Below are 20,107 nucleotides of genomic sequence, written 5' to 3' on the forward strand. Positions count from 1 at the left end.
TTTTGCCGCCTCAAGCAAACCCAACCAATTTTCCCACAGCACTGTTACAATCCTGCCTGGTGCCCTGTCATGGCTCCTGCATAATCTCATCAGCTCTCCAGAGACCTGCCTCAGCTTCACAAGATCATCTTCAGCCGAGTCAATGTTGGAGACTAAAACCTTACAGGAAAAATAAACAAGTAAATAAATAAATCATCACTCAGAAGTGCTAATGAAGCGTTCAGTAACATGATTCGGATGCTCTAATAAAATGGCAATCACTCCACTGAGCTGGTTAAATAGGGTTGTAACGACAGAATTCTGCTGGTTAAGACTAAGCAGAAAGATGGGGTAAACAAAACGAACAAAACAAATGGAAGAACAGCGCGCCCAGGCTATTAGGTTGTTCTTCTTTCTGGTTATTTGGAAGGGAAGAGAAAGGAGCAGGAGTCACAGGTATCTAAAATGACAAGCCTGTAATTTGATGAGTACTGAAAGAGAGACAGCAAAGAGGTTGGTTCTAACAGAGGTCTGGTGGGGAGGCAGCAGGACAGTCCTGGGTGGGGAAACCAGAAATTCTCTGATCTTCACTTCTGAGGAAAAGCCACAGCAATGTTAGTAATCCAATCAGCCCTGCTCCTGCGAAGCAGCAATGAGGGATCTGAACAGAAAGGCAACCTTACCTTAAGCACAGATAACGTCTGATTTCTACAGCAACGAAACGTACTCGTTTTACACGGCCTATTATAACCTGCCCTTTCTCCAGGTACGTAAATATATTCTGTGGTTTCATATACATAAATACAGGATACAGGAGTCACTTCTCTTTACTACACTGTCACACGGTGTGCATAGCTGCATCGAGGTTTTGCACGAGCTTTTCAAGTCCTTCAGAGCCTCTCTTACCTTGCTTGCTTCCAAGTGCTCCAAAGCTTCTTTATAAGACGTTGGTATTTGAGACAAAGACTGTCTAAGCATCTTTTCCAGTTTCTTAAGGCTATCACACACCTCATCTTTGGTTTTTGTGTAGCTTTTGTATTTTTCAAGATACCTGTAGAAACAATTAACAGACCAATTAAAATTTGTTGTGCTTTCTCCTCTCTCCAACCATAATGCCCACTAGGAAAAAAAAAATCTGTACGTGTCTGTCCTCCTCAGACATACCCAAAAATCAGTTTCCAGTTTGTCACACACATTCTGCTTGTCCCTATGACGTGTGGTCTGTAGAACTCCAATTTCTTATCTCTGTATCTTATCATCTCTTTTCTATTACCAAAGCCTATAAAGCCATTCAATTCTTCGATTATAAAAGCAGGCTTTCAGGATATGCTCAACAGAACCAGATGCACTAGATCATGAGCAAGCAATTCAAAAATCTTCTACTCGTCTCCCCAGCTTTTTCTGTACATGTACATAGGTCACTCCAAAAGTAATGCCTCCTATTTATTTCCATGGAAACTACAACGGCTACAAAGAGCACAATAACACTGTTTGATAGAGCAAATTCTCAGCTACAAAACGCTATTTTCTGAGACAGTCACCACCACTGGCTGTGCATTTTTGTCAGCGATGAACAGAAGCCTGCACGCCACGCTCATAACAATCTGCACCAGCGGAGGTGAACATGGAACAGCTGTCCAGAACATGGCTGGTCTTTCACGTTACTGTTGCCACTGCTGAAACTCGCCCCACACTGCCTCGCCGTGCTGGCGACCACTGTTTGGTCTCCATAAACATTCAGCAACCGTTGATGAATGTCAGTGGGTGCAACTTTTTCCGCATGGAAGAATTCAGTGACACGCCTTTGCTTCATACGCACTGCCATGTCAGAGGCCATGTTCTCAGACTGCCCCTCTGCTGCCATCAGTCCCATGACAACAAAGTTCAACAGAATATTGGCAGGAAGGGTCAACCTCTACTGCCCTAGCACCAACATCTGCCTCTGACATCACGGGCCAACATAATAAAATGGGAGGCATTACTTTCAGAGCATCCCTCGTATCTGAAGGCCCTTCAGATCTCTTCCATACCTACAACTGAAGAAGTTAACTAAGGCCCGCATCTTGCTCGGTCTTTACTTTCTCAAGACATCAGAAGAGCCTATAGAAAACACACATTAGGGCCTCTCTGAAAACTATTCTAACATGCACCAGCACTGAACTAGAGACTGTAGAAATGTTTTCCTCTGATTCTGCCACTCTATGACTCTCAGTCAACCCCATAGATACTTTTTGGAATATACTAAAAATGATGGCATTGTAAATTACTAGCAATACGCTTATTGTCTGGTAATTTTCTTTCCATTACAATCACAGCTGGGACCCACAGAAATGCTTACAGTTCTTTCTGCTTACCTGGTTCTATCAGAGCAGAAACAACACTGCATGTATTATCTGTCACATTTCTCATAACAAGGAAGGTGATCTAGGAGGACGTCTTAAACCTACCTCTGTTCATCAGCCTCCTTTCTTTGGGCCTTCTCCCTTAATGCCAAACTCTTATTCACTAGTTCTGTTAAAGTATTTTCCAGACATATTTTGTCTTCTGGTTTCACCAAATTTTTCAGCTTGGAGGACAGGTTTTCTATGTTAGCCTTTGCAGAGTTGAACTCTTCTTGTTTCTGTTGTGGGTTTTGATGGACCTCCTCCAGGCTACCAAACTCTGCTGTGGCAGACTGGATTTGAGCTTCGTAGTCCTCAAGGAACCTGACAGTCCTGTGCACAGCCTCAGTATAAAGCTCACCAGTCTTACATGCTTCCTCCAGAGCACTCTAAAAGTGATAAAAAAATAAAGAAACAATCAAGAAAGACTGCTGGCTCCGCTAGATCACCAGTTGGTCTTCTCAGAATTTCACACCTGGCTGTCTTTGAGACCAATGCTCCCAGAGTTGCCTGAGGAGGTGAGGGAGAACACACAGTGAATGCAGTCTGCTACCTTGGTAGTCAAAAAGCAGTGCTGTAACCTATGGACTGATTGCCCTCAACCATAGGAACGGGGGTTACAAGGGAAGTGCCAATACTGTAAAAGGCAGGACACAAGAACCATAAAATCCCTTATGGATGTGGCAGTGTACATCCTGTTCAGTTAAGGAATGCCCAGATGTTGATGCTTTATTCTGCTCCAGGGGATATCTCCACTATGACTTGCTGAACTGCTTCTTGATAAACTCTCTTCTTCCGATGATGTGTGACTTTGCCTGCTCTTGAATTCACACTGGGTGGAGAAACTCTGCCATTGTGCTTCCCACACAACACCCAAGCAGTGAAGATGAAGCACAGCAAACCAGGAAATTTGGCAGCAGGACCATAAGTCCATTAGAGATGCTGAGTCCCTCTCCCTGTTGTTAGCTACTACCTCATACTTCCTCATGTGATCTCTTGAGCAGTCAGGGCATAGGTCTGCTTCCAGAACCTCTCTGCTATGAAGGTTACCACTCTTCTAGTTTGCAACATAAATTTATTCACTAACTCTTTCTCCTTGTATTAACACTGCCCTTTAGTTCAAGCAGTCCTTTTCCATTCATTAAGTCCATCTCCAGCCTAATTACATTTCTCGGCTACATTTCCCACTTGCCCTCAGCTCATCGGGTGGAACAAACTCAGTTTTATCAACTGCCCTCAACATTCCTCATCTCTATAACATCATCTGTTCCAGTTTGAATGGATCTTTCATGACAAAGACATCGAGAATTGGGTTGATTCTCCAGCAATGACTTACATACTTGTGATAAAGCCTTTGCTCATCCTTCCTGAGGCCTGATCACATCGGTTTGACCTGTGCTTTACTCTCCTTGATCGTCCTCAACTGGTTAGCTCTTTCTTTATAATAGAAACAAGGAACTTTTGGTTTTTTGACCATTGTCCCTATTGAAAATGCTACAAAAAACAGTCCCAAAGAATAAGCCCACAACAATTACACCCAGCCTCTCTTCAGCTCAATATTTCAACACAACCTTTTCCTTCCTCCCCTTTACCTTTGTTTTATTGTGCTAATCCCCACTTTTTTATTATAATCGAACTGAATACAACTAATTTCTTTGTATCCTTAGCTTCTTATCACGATTCCCATCATGATAATCTACCATTGCAGAGATGATGATAGGCCAATTCGGTTATTAAACTAAAGGAGGATATAAGTCATGAAAATACTAACAGTACTGTCACAGAAACCTAATCTAATTATCGGCAAAAGATATATGGCCATACCTTACCACTATTAAGTACACTTACCACACGAGCAGCAATGTCTGTCTGCAGTTGTATTTCATGATCTTGCAGCGTCTCTAATTTTGTCTCTATACCAGCAGCAAGAGATTGTTCTTCTTGGTTTTCCCTCTCTTTTTCCATTGTACATTTAATAGGAGAAAACTCTGCTTGCATCATATTCTGAATTGCTTCCCATCGTATCTTTTCATACTGCATCATTTTTACGTCTATCAGAAGTGGCTGCTGGAGCTCTGACTGAATATGCTTTATGATGTGGAATATATGTTCTACTTCATTCGGGATATCCTTCTTGTTTACACACTGGAGATCAGAGACCAAGTTTTGAATAAACTCGTTCAATTCCTCAGCGTCTTTCTCCAGGCTCTTTACTTCTTTGCTCTTAGATTCTTTGAACAGTGTATCAAAAACCTCAGTTTTGTTTATTTGATTTGCTGCCTCCTGGGTTAAGTGTAAGATTTGTTGAACTGTCTGAAACAGAATCTGTGCGGATATAAGATTCTCAGCAGGAGAAGAGCTAGAGCTATCACTTAGGATGTTAGCTTCTTTTCTTACAGCGGATATCACAGTCTGGATTTCATCTAGCAATGCTTGGATTTTATCGCATTCCCTAACAACATTATCAAAGCGTATTATCTTCCCTTTAATTTCATTTTTCATTTTTAAAAATTCAGATTGCAATTCATCCAGCTGCAGTGAGTCCCATTTTAGGCCTACGCATTCAAAGATTTCTTTGTACTTCATTACTCGTGACAAATTGGACTGAAAAGCCAATATTTTTTCTTGAAGTGCTTTGCATTTACCCTTCACTTCCTGCTTGGCACCTAATACTTCATCTTCCAGGTTCATTTCACCATACTGTAGATCATCAAGATCTTGCTGCAATGAAGTTACTCCTTCAGCAAACTCTCTGGAGACAGCTATCTTTTTTTCTACTTCATGAAGTTTACTCTGAATTTGCCTCTGTGTCTTCCTTGCTCTATTCTTCAGACTTCTTAATTGATCAATCAAAAACAGTTGTTCGGATAGGTTCAGTTCCCCAGCTGTGACCTCACTTACTTTACAGTGGGACGAGATAAGACCTTCTATTTCCTGTACGTCCTTTAAAATCTCCTTTAAAATGTCTTGTTGACTGATTAATTCCGACCGTGTGCTTATTTGGTCCATGCCAGGCCTGGCAAGCATCTCAGCATTTCGAAGCTGACAGTGAACTTTCTCTACTTCTGCAAGAAGTCTTTGCCTTTCCTCCAGCTGGAGCTCTAGGTGCTGTAATCTTTGAGCTGATTTTAAAACAAGAGCCTTGTATGAATTCTGCAATGCCTGCAAAAGGAAGGTCATATCAGAGATGTCCTCTGGCTTCAAGTTGGGAATGATCTCCTGGAGCCCATGATCCAGTGATACAATCACAGGCTCTCTGTTTAGAACTTCTGTGTTTACAAGCTCACAACTTCTGATCTGTGATTTAACATCACTGGGGAAAAGTGCTGCTTTCTGATCGAGAGAGGACAGCGAATCTTTGACCCATGAAATGTTTTCTTTCAGCCTTTTCATCATATCACGTTTCATGAAAGCAGGACCAGTGATCTGGACATCCTCTGGAGGACGTTGTTGTGCTGATAATGCTTCCAATTTGCTCTGCAAATCAAGTATAGAGTTCTCCAAAGCTGCCTTCTCTTGATCACTCCAAATTCTTTTCATCTGCAGTTCAATCCTTCTTTTTAATAGAGAAAGGCCATGTTTAATGTCCTGTAGCTCTGTGGTCCAAAGTACAGGATATTTGGCTTTTCCTGCAGCTGAGGACCAGGACTCTGCTTGTAGATGCTGTTCTTGTATCAGTCTCTCAATGTCCTGTGCTTTATTCATAAGCAGGTTAAATTCATCGATCTCTGCCACAACTTGATCATGTTTCTTTTGCACAGTTTGCTCCATGTGTTGCCACCATTGCTCCAGCTGCCTCATTTGGCTTTCGGTTAATACTTTATCCATGGACGTTAAATGCTGCGATAAACTTTCTTGCTGAGTTTTCAACTGGTTTAAGACATCTCTTTCTTTTTGTAAGGACTCTATGCATTCCTTAATTTTCTCTAGAAGAACTGTGCTGTTCATAGGACCGCTGTGAAAAATAGGAGTAGCATTAACAAAAACAAATTGTCCTAAAATTTGGACTAGACACATTTTAAAAGGAGAATTTCATTGTTTGGAAAGTGATTCACTCACGTTATTCACTTAATCACATGTATCTCTCAACGTTCTTCCACCTAACCACCACTGCAGTATCACCTTGTTTATCTGTACGGCATTAGTTATTTCTAGATATCTCTGCAGGAAAAGCACATTCTAATGTATATTCTCTAAAATTGCAGTATACACTAATGTAGAATACGTCATTTCCTAAAGGAAAGTAGCCTCCTTTCAAAGTTACAGTAAATAAAATTATAAAAATCAACAATAGTGTTATCTCTAAGTGAATTAACAACATGTGATGGTAATTTCTGATTTACAGTGAAAATAAAACTTAGTTTTAAGAAAAATCTTCAAAAATTACCATGCAGTCAAGACTAATTTGGAGAAGTTTATCTACTCCTTTTTTATTTCCAGCAGTGTTTTGAAATTCCCACCTCAAATACATTTAGCAGGTAGATTTTTATTCAACTTTTTCAATCCGTTTGTTGCAAATTTGTAATTTTTTTAAATTTTCAAATTATTGTAATATATTATTGTGTCTGATAGGCTAGTTCCATGTTTTGAAGGCTAATTCACAGAAGGTACTAAATATCTTGAGTGCGTTGGTTACCTCTGAATCGGTACTGTAGGGTTATTTATCGCCACAGAAATCTTCCTATCAAACAAGGCTCATGTCACAGTAACGAGATACTTCACTCAGAAAAAAATTAGAAGTGGTGACTCTTAAAGAAAACTTAGTATTTCACATCTGCCATATTTTTTCAAAAATATTTTAATATGGCTTTTATATATGTTTTTAGCAGAGCACCTATTTCTTTGTTTTGCCTAAAAGATCTGAAGAGTAGACGTTGCTAAAGGATAGCAGAGAACCACCAGAAATGCTTCTGGTTAAGGCTGTTCAAACTTACAAAGCTGTGAGACTCCTCTTGCTACCTAACGTTAACGAGATGGATAAAATGCCATATTCTTGTCTAAGCATTATTGAAGTATGGCACAAAATTCAGTCTAGGACAATATTTGTTCTGCAACCTATTAAGAGAAACCCTCAACTATACTTACATTTTTATGTTATCTTTTTCTGTTGACAAATTTTTCATTGAGGACTGTGCAGCAGAAAGATTTTTCTGGTACTCATTAATTAAACGGTGCTGTTGTTGCTTCACTGCCTTAACAGCAGCTAGTTCTTGAAGCAGCCTGTCCCAGCAGAGTGCTGCAGGCTCTGTGGTTGGCAGCTCTGCTCTGTTTGATCTTGTTGCATTGGGAAACGCCTCTTGACCAGGACACAAAGATTTTGCTTTCCATGTTTCCAGTTCAGTTTGTAACTTCTATAATCAAGCCCACCACAGAGAGGGGATTAAAAGAGGATCTTAAAGACTTGCAGCCTTCAGCACAAAATACAGTTACATACTGACACACCTAGAAACATATCCTTGCTCATTCTCATGCAGGGGAGCACCCATGCCTGTGCACATCACGGAAGCGCACACACACAATGTAGGTGTAGCTACCTCTGTGCTCTGGAAGGGCATTACAAAACACGGCATTTACACAGACATATTTGCATTTAGGCACAGTGCCTGTAGATTATCTGGCAGACAAACTGACTAATCATGCAGTCAAACTTCAGATAAGACTATATGCAATGATTTTCTTCTGCCAAGTGAATCATAACTCTGTAAGTGTAACACTACATTAACAATGAGGAATGGCTTTGCAATTTCCATACCTCCAGCTCTTTCAGTTGTTCACTTATAAGTACAATATCCAGTTCAGCCACTTCATTTTTCAGCTCATTGACCTTTTGTTCCTCTTCAAAATATTTAGGGTTTACTTGCACTCCCAGAAATAGTTCCTTCTGGACAGCCACTTCTGCACCCGTGTCCTACAACACAAAACAGACTTTTTTATATCTGGAAGTTCTAACTAACAAGTTTTCTGACTGCAACACTTTGCTTTACATGTTTAAGACATGCCTAAATTTCACTGTGGCTTCCCCCACAGCCTCTGTGAGTCAGCCATGACCCAGAGGCTGGATGCTCCGGCTCAGACAGCTGTGAAATCTCTGTCCATCATTTTAAGTTTGAAACTCTTGATATCCCCACCTTCAAATAACATCATCCCTGCACCCACCTCTTCTTCTGATAAATTCAAAGGTCTAACCCTGTCTTCTCCCCTCCTCCTTACACATTCGGGGACCTACAACCTCTCCTCACAAACACATTCCTTCTTCTTAGCACCTGCCTTGATCGGTATGTACTACTGTGTCCTTCACCAGGACCATCTCACAGGGTGACTCATGCATGAAGCAGCTTGGCTGCGACACAAGGCCATGGCTGCTGCTGCCACAAGAGCTATCTGAAATCAGGGGGGGAGACAAGAGAATTAAGGAGCCACGTCTCAACTGGTGTAGGGAGGAAGGGAATGGAGGACTCCAGAACCAGTCCTTGGCCCAGCCATCGATTCAGGACAAGTCACTTGGGGTGTGGCCAGGTTTAACAGCCCATCGGTTGAGCTGAGGTCATTGCCCAAGTGGATGCTCTTACAGAGCCCCAGTTCAGATATAAAATACAATCCTCCACATCTCCTTCAGCTATTGCAGAAAACAACGTAAATCAAAGGGCTTATTGGGTCACATGGTGACACCTTGAAAATCTTTCTGCATTTTCCTTCCTCTAGCACCTGTCTACATCTGCTGTAAAGTGTGATCCGTTCCAGGCGCAGACTTCATGTGAATGCATGCATAGGAATATACAGATACAACTACAGCGTGAGCTTCTCCAGGGTACCAACATATAGAATGAGCAACGACAAAAAATTCTCGTTTCATAAACTCGCTATATTGTGAGTTATACAGCAGCCAGCTACCTCCGCAACTGCATCACTTGAGGGTTGTCACTGTCATCCATTTCTCTGTGGGTTGTGAGCTATCCAAAATATACCTGCTTCCAAGTGTGTAAAACATGTAGAACATGGTAGATGTTATTGAAAAAGAATAATTCTATTTATTTGAACTCTTTTGATTATTTCAGTCAAAATTGAAGGGGAGCACTCGTGAAATAGTCAATCAGAGAACTTTTCCATTTCTCTGTGTACACATCCATAACAGTTGTATCAACTCAGACATAAGATTTCATCTTAAGAGACTTTAGAGTGCCATAGAGTTGAGAAAAACTCAGCTAAGCTATCACAGAGTGAGGAGAAAGTCCACTTTACCAGACTGAAATATAAATGCATCCAAACATACACAAGAGTAAGTGTCCTGACACTAAGAAAAAACTCAGGTTTCCTGTGTCCATTTTGTTTGTTTGTATGACGTTCCCAACGTACACCATGGCGCGCACACACACACATAGACAGTGTCAATCTTCCCACACAATAGTTTTAATATTTCCTGTAGTTTTTCAGTCCATCAGAGAGTTGGAGAGGGAGGAAAACGTGAGATGGGAAGAGAATGGGGGTTGCTAACCAGCTACTGTCCTTCCGGTACAAAGCAGGACTCCCCTACTGACTCTTCACAGTGCAGGTCTGTGGGAAACTGCCACACATGACTCTTGCCTCAGGCCAGGGTACAGCCCACAGTCTAAATCCTTTCAACCTTCCCCAGCAAATCAGCAGAACCTAATACCCTTTGCAAGCTCCAAATCAATCAAGTACAAACTTAAAGATCACATTTAGAAGTGCAAGTCAGCCAATTCCAAATAGAAGAGAATGAGTTCAGTTGGAAGGGACCTACAACAATCATCGAGTCCAACTGTCTGACCACTTCAGGGCTGACCAAAAGTTAAAGCACGTTCCTAAGGGCATTGTCCAAATGCCTCTTAAACACTGACAGGCTTGGAGCATTGACCACCTCTCTAGGAAGCCTGTTCCAGCGTTTGGTCACCCTCTCTCTCAGTGAAGAAATGCTCAGTCTAATGTTGTCTAAACTGAACACACCTTTGAACTTTTCCACACGGCTTGTCACTGGATCCCAGGGAGAAGAGCTCAGCACCTGCCTCTCCACTTCCCTTCCTCAGGAACTTGTAGAGAGCAATGAAGTCACCCCTCAGCCTCCTTTTTTCCAAACTAGACAAGCCCAAACTCCTCAGCTGCTCCCCACAGGACATTCCTTCCAGCCCTTTCACCAGCTGTGTTGCCCTCCTCTGGATGTATTCAAGGACCTTCACAGCCTTCTTAAATTGTAGGACCCAGAAGTGCACACAGTATTCAAGGTGAGGCCACAACAACACTAAATACAGTGGAATAATCACCTCATTTGACTGACTTGTTTAGCGCACCCCAGGATGTGGTTTGCCTCTGGGCTGCCAGGGCACACTGCTGACTTAATGCTGAGCCTGCTCTCGAACAGCAGCCCCAGATTCCTTTCTGCAGCGCTGCTCTCCAGCCAGTCCTCTCCCGATTTATACATGTGCCCACCATTACTCCATCCCAGGTTCAGAATCTGGCATTTGAAATTCTTAAATTCTACCCCATTAATCATTGTCCAGTATTCGAATCTATCTAGATCCCTCTGCAAGGCATCTTGTCCTTCAAGAGAGGTCAACAGCACTTTCCAGTTTGGTATCATCAGCAAACTTGCTAATGGTGCATTCAACTCCTATATTCAGATCATTGACGAATATATTGAACCAAACTGGCCCTAGAATTGAACCTTGAGGAACATGGCTGGTGACCAGTTGCCAGCCAGATGTAGCCCCATTAAGTACATCCCTTTCAGTTCTGCCCTTCATTCAGTTCTTCTCCCAGTGTACCATGAACCTGCTCATTCCGCAGTTAGACAACATGTGCAGGGACAGTATCAAAAACCATACTTAAATTCAGAAAAACTAACATCCACCACCTTTCCTTTCACCCACTAGGCAGGTGACTTTATCATAGAAGAATGTCAAATTAGTTAAACATGACTTTCCCTTTGTGAACTTGTGTTGACTGTGCCTGATCTGTACCAACTCTTTTTAATACTCTGTTCACAGATGATACCAAGTTTGGTGGCAGAGTTGATCTGCTGGAGGGTCGGGAGGCTCTACAGAGGGATCTGGACAGTCTGCATCACTGGGCTGAGGCCAATGGTGTGAGGTTCCACAGGGCTAAGTGCCGGGTCCTGCACTTGGTTCGCAACAGACATTCAGAAAAACTAACATCCACCACCTTTCCTTTCACCCACTAGGCAGGTGACTTTATCATAGAAGAATGTCAAATTAGTTAAACATGACTTTCCCTTTGTGAACTTGTGTTGACTGTGCCTGATCTGTACCAACTCTTTTTAATACTCTGTTCACAGATGATACCAAGTTTGGTGGCAGAGTTGATCTGCTGGAGGGTCGGGAGGCTCTACACGGGATCTGGACAGGCTGGATTGATGGGCCAAGGCCAGTGGGATGAGATTCAACAAGGCCAAGGGCCAGGTCCTGCACTTGGGTTACAACAACTCCCTGCAGTGCTACAGGCTTGGGGAGGAGTGGCTGGAAACCTCCTGACAGAAAAGTACCTGGGGATGTTTGAAAACAGCTGGCTGAATATGAGCCAGCAGTGTGCCCAGGTGGCCAAGAAGGCCAATGGCATCCTGGCTTGTATCAGCACTGGTGTGGCCAGCAGGAGCAGGGAAGTGATTGTCCCTCTGTACTCAGCACTGGTGAGGCCACACCTTGAGCACCGTGTCCAGTTTTGGGCCTCTCACTCCAAGAAGGATGTTGAGGTGAGGGAGAGTGTCCAAAGAAGGGCAACAAAGCTGGTGAAGGGTTTAGAGAACAAGTCATATGAGGAGCGGCTGAGGGAACTGGAAGGAGACTTAGGGGAGACCTTATCACTCTCTACAACTCCCTGAAAGGAGGTTGTAGCAAGGTCAGTCTCTTTTCCCAAGTAGTAAGTGACAGGACAAGAGGAAATGTCTTCAAGCTGCACCAGGGCAGGGTTAGGCTGGATAATAGAACAAGTTTTTCTACCAAAAGGTTTGTTGAGCTCTAGAACAGGCTGCCCAGGGAAATGGTTGAGTCACCATCCCTGGATATACTTAAAAAATGTGTAGATGTGGTGTTTAGGGACATGGTTTAGTGGTGGACTTGGCAGTGCTGGGTTTACAGTTGGACTTGATGATCTTAAAGGTCTTTTCTAACCTAAATGATTCTAAGGTGACTGCGTCGTTCTTTAAATGCTTTTCAAAAGTACCTAGTACGATACTCTCCATATTTTTTCCAGGAACTGAGGTTAGACTAACAGGTCTTTAGTTTCCTGGGTCTTGGTCTTCCCTCATCCCCTTCTTGTAAATTAGAATAACACTGGCTAGTTTTCAGTCAGCAGGGACGCCCCCAGACTCCCAAGACCTTTGGGAGATTTTGTTAGAGCAGATGTGCAAGGTAAGACGAGGTAGTCCCAGGTAAGACTTGCCAATTGTCATGTCAGCAGTGGACCTGCCTATAGATTTAACTGTGAAGATTAGATCAGGCCCTACCTTTAACTTAAGAATGTGGTGACCAATGATCAGCAGTCATGGGACACTTGTGATGTAACAGCCTTGCTCTTAAAGAAGAATAGGCTTAGTAATGCCATTTAGTAACGTGCCTTACTATTCATTCAGCTTGAATTCATTCTCCTTTCCCTATTTTATTTCATTTATTTTCTTAAGCTGGATCACCCTTGCATTTCAGTTTCCTGATTTGCCTTCCTTATGGCGGCAAAGCCTATTATAACATAGCTAACTATAACAACATGGCAAGAAGTTGTATTGATAAACAATTTAAAGAGAAACTCTAAATGTCATAAAATAAAGACTGATTACCATGGCTCTGAATACTGCTCTTTTGAACAGACCCACTGAACAATATGATGAGGGTAGCACATCGGATAAAGTTCAGAACTACCAAGGACATACAGCAGAATTATACACAATCATCATGATTTTGATGTGCCAGTAACTGCCTCTTCTTTCATAAAAGAATTTCAGCTGAAGCCCATGTGGGAACAAAAATTCAATGACTCTGATAAAGTTATCTTGAAATAACAGATGTGTGTTACCTCATGTGCAGAAACTGGGGGATTAGATTCCAGACCACCCTCCTCAGCTGCTGCAGATTTCAGTACCTGACTCTTCTGGCACACCTTTTGTTGAACCTGCTCCACACCTTCTCTATACGACTGATTCTTGACATCACCAGATTTCTCCTTTTGGTGTAAGAAAAAAAAAAAGAAACAAGTAATCAAAAAGCCCTAATCAAGTCTGCTGAGTTGTAATTACAGTCCTTGAGATGACAAAGTTATGAAGCCTGTAATTGTAGGTAGATGAGGAAAACCACAAGTACATCTCATAATTTATAGTGGGCAAGGTTATGGCAAAGGAAACCATTTAGAAGAAGCAGTATTGTAATTTCTATCAATTTTTAGAAAAATTGCAGATTGCATGTGTTCTTCCTCTGACCTACGCTGTTTCATTATTCTAAGCACGGACCTGGAACTGTGTACCCCTGCATACAGGCTTGAACGTGTTTTTTTAAAAGGTTTAGCTTTTTCCTGAGGCTCCAATCTCATACTTGTACCGCAGACAGCCTGTGCTTAGACACCCAGCCAATAACCAGGCAGGATATTCCTGTGGGCAGCCCAGGGTTTTGCTCTACGTACATGCTCAGGTATTTGCCGACTGTAAGTTCTGTCTGAGTTTGTTTACCATCTGGGGACAGATAAAATAAAACAGCCACCTACACAAAATACAGAATGGCAAATCCTTACAGCATGACCATGGTGGAGAGCGCGTCATCAGGGACCTATCTGTGCTGCATGGCTATCTGAGCTAGCGGCTGCAAGGCACACAGGATGTGTACTGAAAGTACCCCACCTGCAATCCAGAACGAACAAATTTACCCCAATTTCAATATTTTGTCGAAATTCCCCTTGTACCGTGGTGCACCAAACAGGACACAGCATTTCAAATGCACTGTCATACATGCAAAGTAAATATGTAAATAAGAAATCTAAATAAATGAAAGAGACTTGAGCAAAATAACAGTTTTCAAGTAAAAAGATGAGAAGACTTCACAATACGTCCAGGTGACTTGGAATGCAATATTCTCAGCAAACCATTAAAAAAAAAAACCAAACAAAACCCTCTCTATACTAATTCTAAATGTATAGGAAAGGATTCAGAGAGCTACTATATACTAAGTTTAAGCACGTCAGACAAAAATAGCTCGGCATAACTTGAGGGCTTTATTCTTTATTTATTTAGTAGTAGTGTCATCCCCACTGCAACTAAACTGTATGCACATACCATCAAATTCAATCTCTCTTGCGTAATCTCATGTCCAATTACCTCTGCTGGATGGGGTTCCTTTGTTGTTTCGTCACCTTCGATACCAATGTGATCCTGACACCTTTCAAGTTCTGCTTCACCACCCTGAAGCGCACTGTCCAGAACGTCCTCCTGGACCCTCTTATGTTTGTCCCTACCTGGGCTCTCTTCACCAGCCTCCTGCTGATTTGAAATACACAAAATGTTGGCAACCAGTAAAAGTCACAGTCCAAAATCTAAGTCTACTAAGGAACACCACACTCCACAAGCTGCCTTCCCTATCTTCAGTTTAGCTTAACAAATGAAGGAAAAGGCTGAGGTAACCCAGACCCAGAGGCTCTTGGAAACGCCTGCTCAGGTCAGTTTGCTCTATCAGGACCTTTATCACTACGAAACATTTTCAGGACAAACCAAACAGGACTAAGCGCTCACATGATTTTTAACACTTCTTTTGGCAGCTCTAACTATGGATCTTAATCCATCTCCAGAAATCCCAGTACAGATGGTTTCCACCCTGATATTTTGATGGGTATCTCTCCCAGCTCCTGTAATCACTCAATGGTCAGGTCAATGAGGCAGTTCTCCAAACTGTCCCCTCAGCTTTGCACAAATGAAGTCATTTATAGTGTGAATGTCTTCAGGCCCCCTAAAGATCAGCAGTTCCAGGTTAGTGACTTCTCACTACCTACCTTGCGCATGCAGGTGACAAAACCTGTTGAAATCATACGTATGTTGCAGGTTTTACATCATGGAGAAAGCAGGTCCAAGCCCTGGGGGCTTGTAGAGATCATCACATTGATCTCTTGCACCTTTCACACGCACAAGGCCGAAAGGATGATTTGGAGAACAAAATTTATCATCCTCTCATCAGATAAGGAAAATATGTCTCTGTAAGACTACAAATTTAAAGGATTTACACATACATTTCTAGTGAACAGCCAGACACACACACACAAATACTGACATGTAGTAGAATGTATTTGTCAGGCACCTGAACAGTCTGCCCAAATCTGGCCTGGCTATGACAGCTACCCTGTAATGGGCTGTCTGACAATGCACTGCTTTCCTCCAAAAGTGGATCATTTTGCTTCTCTTTCTCTGACATATTTCCATTTACATCTTGATCCTAAGAGAAATGATATAAAAGAAAACCTGCTTGTGAGACTATAAATACTGTATTTTAACATTAAATCTCTGAATGGCCAAAATTATTATCTACAAAAACAAGCAGGACAAATAGTGTGCTGCAGTAATAAACAAGTCTTACTGGTTCAAGGGAAGCTCTCAAAGTTCTTTGGCAGGGGTGTATCTGCAATTTTCTCATTTATACGCCTTCTCCCTTTGTGCCCTGACCAAGGATAGCTGCTCTAACTATGGGCAAGAGAAAGCTATACGCCGGTTGTGTTCAAATGGAAAACGGCCGTTTTGAATAGACGTCACTGGCTTGTTACAGACTTGTTACAACAAGTCAAGGGAGTTCTCCACTTCTTTGATTTATACACATATATTTACAGAAGGATCCATTTCAACAAAATTAAGGTTGCTGTATACAAAAGGCGTTTGAGACACGTGACTTTTTAAGCAGTCTTCTGCTGTCGTTACTGTCAACAAATATACTCACATCATGCATTTCCTCCTTTACCTCCACTGCTGTGGGGCTCTCTTCTGCAGCGACAGGAGTATCAGAAGTGATCTGCCTCTCTCTCTTCAGCAGTGCATCTGCCTTATCTTCCATTTGGATTTCATTACCAAACTCATCTTTTAACTCAAGGACTTCACTGAAAATATTTTCCTCTTTTTGCTTGACATTTTCAAGTCTTTCTTCCAGACTCCTGTGTTCACTCTGAAGTGTTTCAATCTCATCCTTAATAAACTTCTGTCCTGGTGAAGAGGTGTTTTGTTTAACAGTTTCTGCCAAAACCAAAATCTTCTTCAACGTGTCTTCGCATCGACTAAGAGGTCCTTGTTGTTTCTTTAAACACAAAGAAAACATTTTATTGAAAGTGTCTTCCTTCACTCAATATACTTAATGCTAAGATCTAAAGTCAATAGCTAAAATCATAAATATTTGTTGTGAACAACAAACTGTGCAGAAAAGTACAAGCAGACCTATTTGCTGCAGAAAGTCAAAGACCAAACCAGTGGTTTTAGTCAGCCATTTTTACGAGCAGAGAACACCTGAAGCTATAAGCATTACAACCATGATAAGATAATCAGATAGCAGGCTGTGAGGTGCACGATGATCTTTCCAAGTTCTGAACAGATAATCCCCTCCCTCTCCTAGTCTTTTTAATTGTTACAGCTATAGCAAACTCTGGAGGAAGGGGAATTGCAGTGATCCATATCTGAGCTATGGTTTCAGCCTTCAGCAGCTCTCTACTCTCACAGCTACAAGACTGTTAGCCATTCTGACAAAGTACAAAAGAAGGTCTACTTATGCATGAAGGACACCTCAAACTGAACCTGGCTCAATTACATTTTCCTAAGCTTTCCACTCTGGCCAATTTAAAGACTAACACCAAATTTAATGATCTCTCTCCTCATTATGCCCACAGAGGAAAAAAGAAACCAACCAACCAACCAAACTGAAGAAGGCTGTGTGCTTGAGCTAGGACAATTCCAACTTCAGTTCAGCTGACAGTAAAGGTCCACTCAGTTCATTAAGACTGGTTTTAGCCCTATAATTATCTTGATAAAAGGAACAACACATACACTTTATATTTGAGAAACATTTCTTAGTTTTTCAGTTTTACACCATTAGCAATTCTCTTTTATAAATGTGCTGGTGTCTACAAGCCCCCAAGGCACGGTCCCACTTCCTCCATGATGCAAAACCTGCAACATACCTGTGATTTCGACTGTTTTTGTTCAGCTGATGGTTGTTCCATTGCTGGATCTTCACAACCAGCAAGCTTCTCAGAGACAGTTTTCAGCTCAGTACTCAGGCCTGCTACCATATCCTGAAACTGCTGATGCTCTTGAACACGACTTTCCAATGTCTGTACTATGGTCTAGAAACCAAGGAGTTTCTAGGATTAGTCCACCATTAACTGAAACAAATATAACTCATCCACAGACTGTCATAGCTTTGCCAGGACCTCAGCACCACAAAAACCTTGCTTGTTTCCCATAAAATATCCAGCTAATCACAGGCGCACTGAAAAAATCTTTCCCTCTTCCCAGCACATCATGGACTCCACCACGAACAAAATCTTCATTAGCAGCAGGAAGCAGAAGAGTTTCCATTCCATAAGAATATACGTCTAAAAGGGATGTTTTCTATCCCACATAGATGAAAGATTAGATGCAGAATGCCACATAGGGTGCAAATGGAGTCTGCATTGAGCTGGGTGGAAACAATAACAAAGATGATGCGGGAAAAGCCATTCATCCTTCTAAAAGGAAAAAACCTACTGTGGTTTGGCGAATGTAGGAGCAAATGCTTTCTATTATAGCTATATGAATCTGTTTATACAGGTATAAAATGTTTTTCTTCACACCTTGGTCTCATTTGTTTAAACATCTACTCTTCTGCAAAGCACAAGGCGGTGAAAAACATGAGCTTCTGGTGCCCTTTTCCCCAAAGTAAAAGAGAGAGATAAAGGAACTCCCTGCTCGTCTACAGAGGAACTTCCACCACTCCCAGTTTTACCCATAAACTTGCCAGCTGAATGACAGTGCAGGCAAAGTGAGAACTGCAATCAACAGGCACACCAATAATCTCGTAAGGAAAGAGAGTGAGGTTCCAACCTGTAGCTGGCTGAGCAGATTTTCATGTTGGTGCTTTAATTCCAGCCATTCCACCTCTGGGAAGCAGGGATCCACAGTGTGACCCTGTAGGAGATCTTCCTGGCTTCTCAATATATTAAATCGGGAAGTTAAATCTTCTGCTTTCTGCAGGAGGTTGGCATAGTTTGTCAGCTGAGCTTGCTTCTCCTGCAAACCAGGTTGAAGGGCAAAACCCATCTCCCGTTGCTGTTTCTCCAGTTCAGTTAGAGCCAGTCTCAGATCTTGTTTGCTTTGTTCATATTGCTCCCTGTTGAACTGAAGTTGCTCTTGAGGGCTAAAAACCAAAATACTGCATTTAATAGTACTGAAATTTTTTTTGTTCATTACCTGGAAAATGCCGAATTGTGAACAAGTCAACCATTAGAATGAACCTGAGTGTATTGAATACTCTTCTCTTTTATATTACTGATCAGCTTTAGACTGGAATATTCAAGGTGATGAAAAAGAGAAACACTGAAGTTATTGCTGCTGAATTGGACTTAAATGCAGGACAAGTGACTAAACCTCTTAAATCTTAACCTATAAGCCCTTAGTTTCTAGTATCAGAGACGTGATGCTCATGCTCTGTATTTTTCTCCTTTTGATTACAGCAGAAATTTTGTTTAAAAACTACAACATGGCTATAAATCCATTTTCCTTGGCAACTTCTTATGACAGTCTCCTGAAAGGGAACGTTCTGTAGAAGACACAAATTGCATTGGTAGAGTTGGGGGTGGGGGAGAGTTTTAGAGACACAGACCGCAAAACCAGCATATGTAATATGGGTCATGTTAGCACAATCCAGTGCCTACTGTCCTGACCTTGACATTGGATTCTGATTTGTGTGGTTTATAAGCATGTACACTGATCTGGTGCAGGTGAACACGCTGCATTTGTCCACAGGAAATATGCAACTACGAGACAAAAGTAATATTGGTTTGTTCACATTTAGTGATGAAGCTCAGATATTTTCCAGATGGAACTTAAATGCCAACATTTGAAAATATGATCCCACACAGACAAAACCAAATAAATAAAGTCTGGTTGTAATTCTGTAAAGTACAGCAGGATAAATGAAGACAAAAGCAAAGCTTAAATGTTTTGGGTTTTGCCCCTCAAAATTAGTATTTGTTGGCATATGACAAAGCGTAGCCTCACATACATTAAGTACGCTTGCTTCAAGTTCCCTATTCCAGTATCTGTTATTCACAAGCCCGATCCTGCAAGATCCTGAGCATCTCTTTGGATGCGCTGAGCACCTCATCTCCTGTCCTCAACATACTGTGAAGAGGGCACTCTACATTCTGCTGTCTTGGATCCAACATAGCCAATCCTCTATCTTTCTGATCACCACTGTATTGCTTGTACTGAGGGCTCAGTAATCAGGCGACTGAATATTCACAGAACTATTTATTTTTAATAATTCATTCCTTGGACTTTTTTTAAAAAGCATTCAGTAGGCCTACTGCAGCTTCCAGTGTTCTTAAAGTTCTCAGTGATTGCACTGAATATAAGTTCAAGGACATTATGGCAGACAAATATCTTGAAAATGTCTGCATGTGCAAAATCAGAACTTCAGTTCATGTTTACACAACACACCTGGAATCATCCGACATGTTTTAAGGGATCGGTTTGGCTCTCAGCCGCAGTTGCCACAGTGGCAGCAACACCAAAG

General features: G+C 41.8%; 1 protein-coding gene across 1 annotated transcript in view; it reads right to left on the bottom strand.

Annotated features, from left to right (window-relative positions):
* The window catches only part of LOC104497249 (nesprin-2-like), a gene marked incomplete at its 3' end in the record, with an annotated part of 121,190 nt that overhangs the window by 49,236 nt on the left and 51,847 nt on the right, over positions 1-20,107 (bottom strand). Inside the window, exons 41-52 of the mRNA XM_010140483.1 lie at positions 18,415-18,727; positions 17,511-17,675; positions 16,286-16,636; positions 15,656-15,790; positions 14,683-14,847; positions 13,398-13,550; positions 8,113-8,268; positions 7,446-7,711; positions 4,209-6,315; positions 2,427-2,749; positions 886-1,030; positions 4-159 (exon numbers count right to left, since the gene is read on the bottom strand). Of these exons, the coding sequence (XP_010138785.1) occupies positions 4-159; positions 886-1,030; positions 2,427-2,749; positions 4,209-6,315; positions 7,446-7,711; positions 8,113-8,268; positions 13,398-13,550; positions 14,683-14,847; positions 15,656-15,790; positions 16,286-16,636; positions 17,511-17,675; positions 18,415-18,727 (4,435 nt within the window). The remainder of the gene's footprint in view (positions 1-3; positions 160-885; positions 1,031-2,426; positions 2,750-4,208; positions 6,316-7,445; positions 7,712-8,112; positions 8,269-13,397; positions 13,551-14,682; positions 14,848-15,655; positions 15,791-16,285; positions 16,637-17,510; positions 17,676-18,414; positions 18,728-20,107) is intronic.

This window comes from Buceros rhinoceros, unplaced genomic scaffold (assembly GCF_000710305.1).
Source record: "Buceros rhinoceros silvestris isolate BGI_N320 unplaced genomic scaffold, ASM71030v1 scaffold667, whole genome shotgun sequence".
In the NCBI taxonomy this organism is placed as follows: Eukaryota; Metazoa; Chordata; class Aves; order Bucerotiformes; family Bucerotidae; genus Buceros; species Buceros rhinoceros.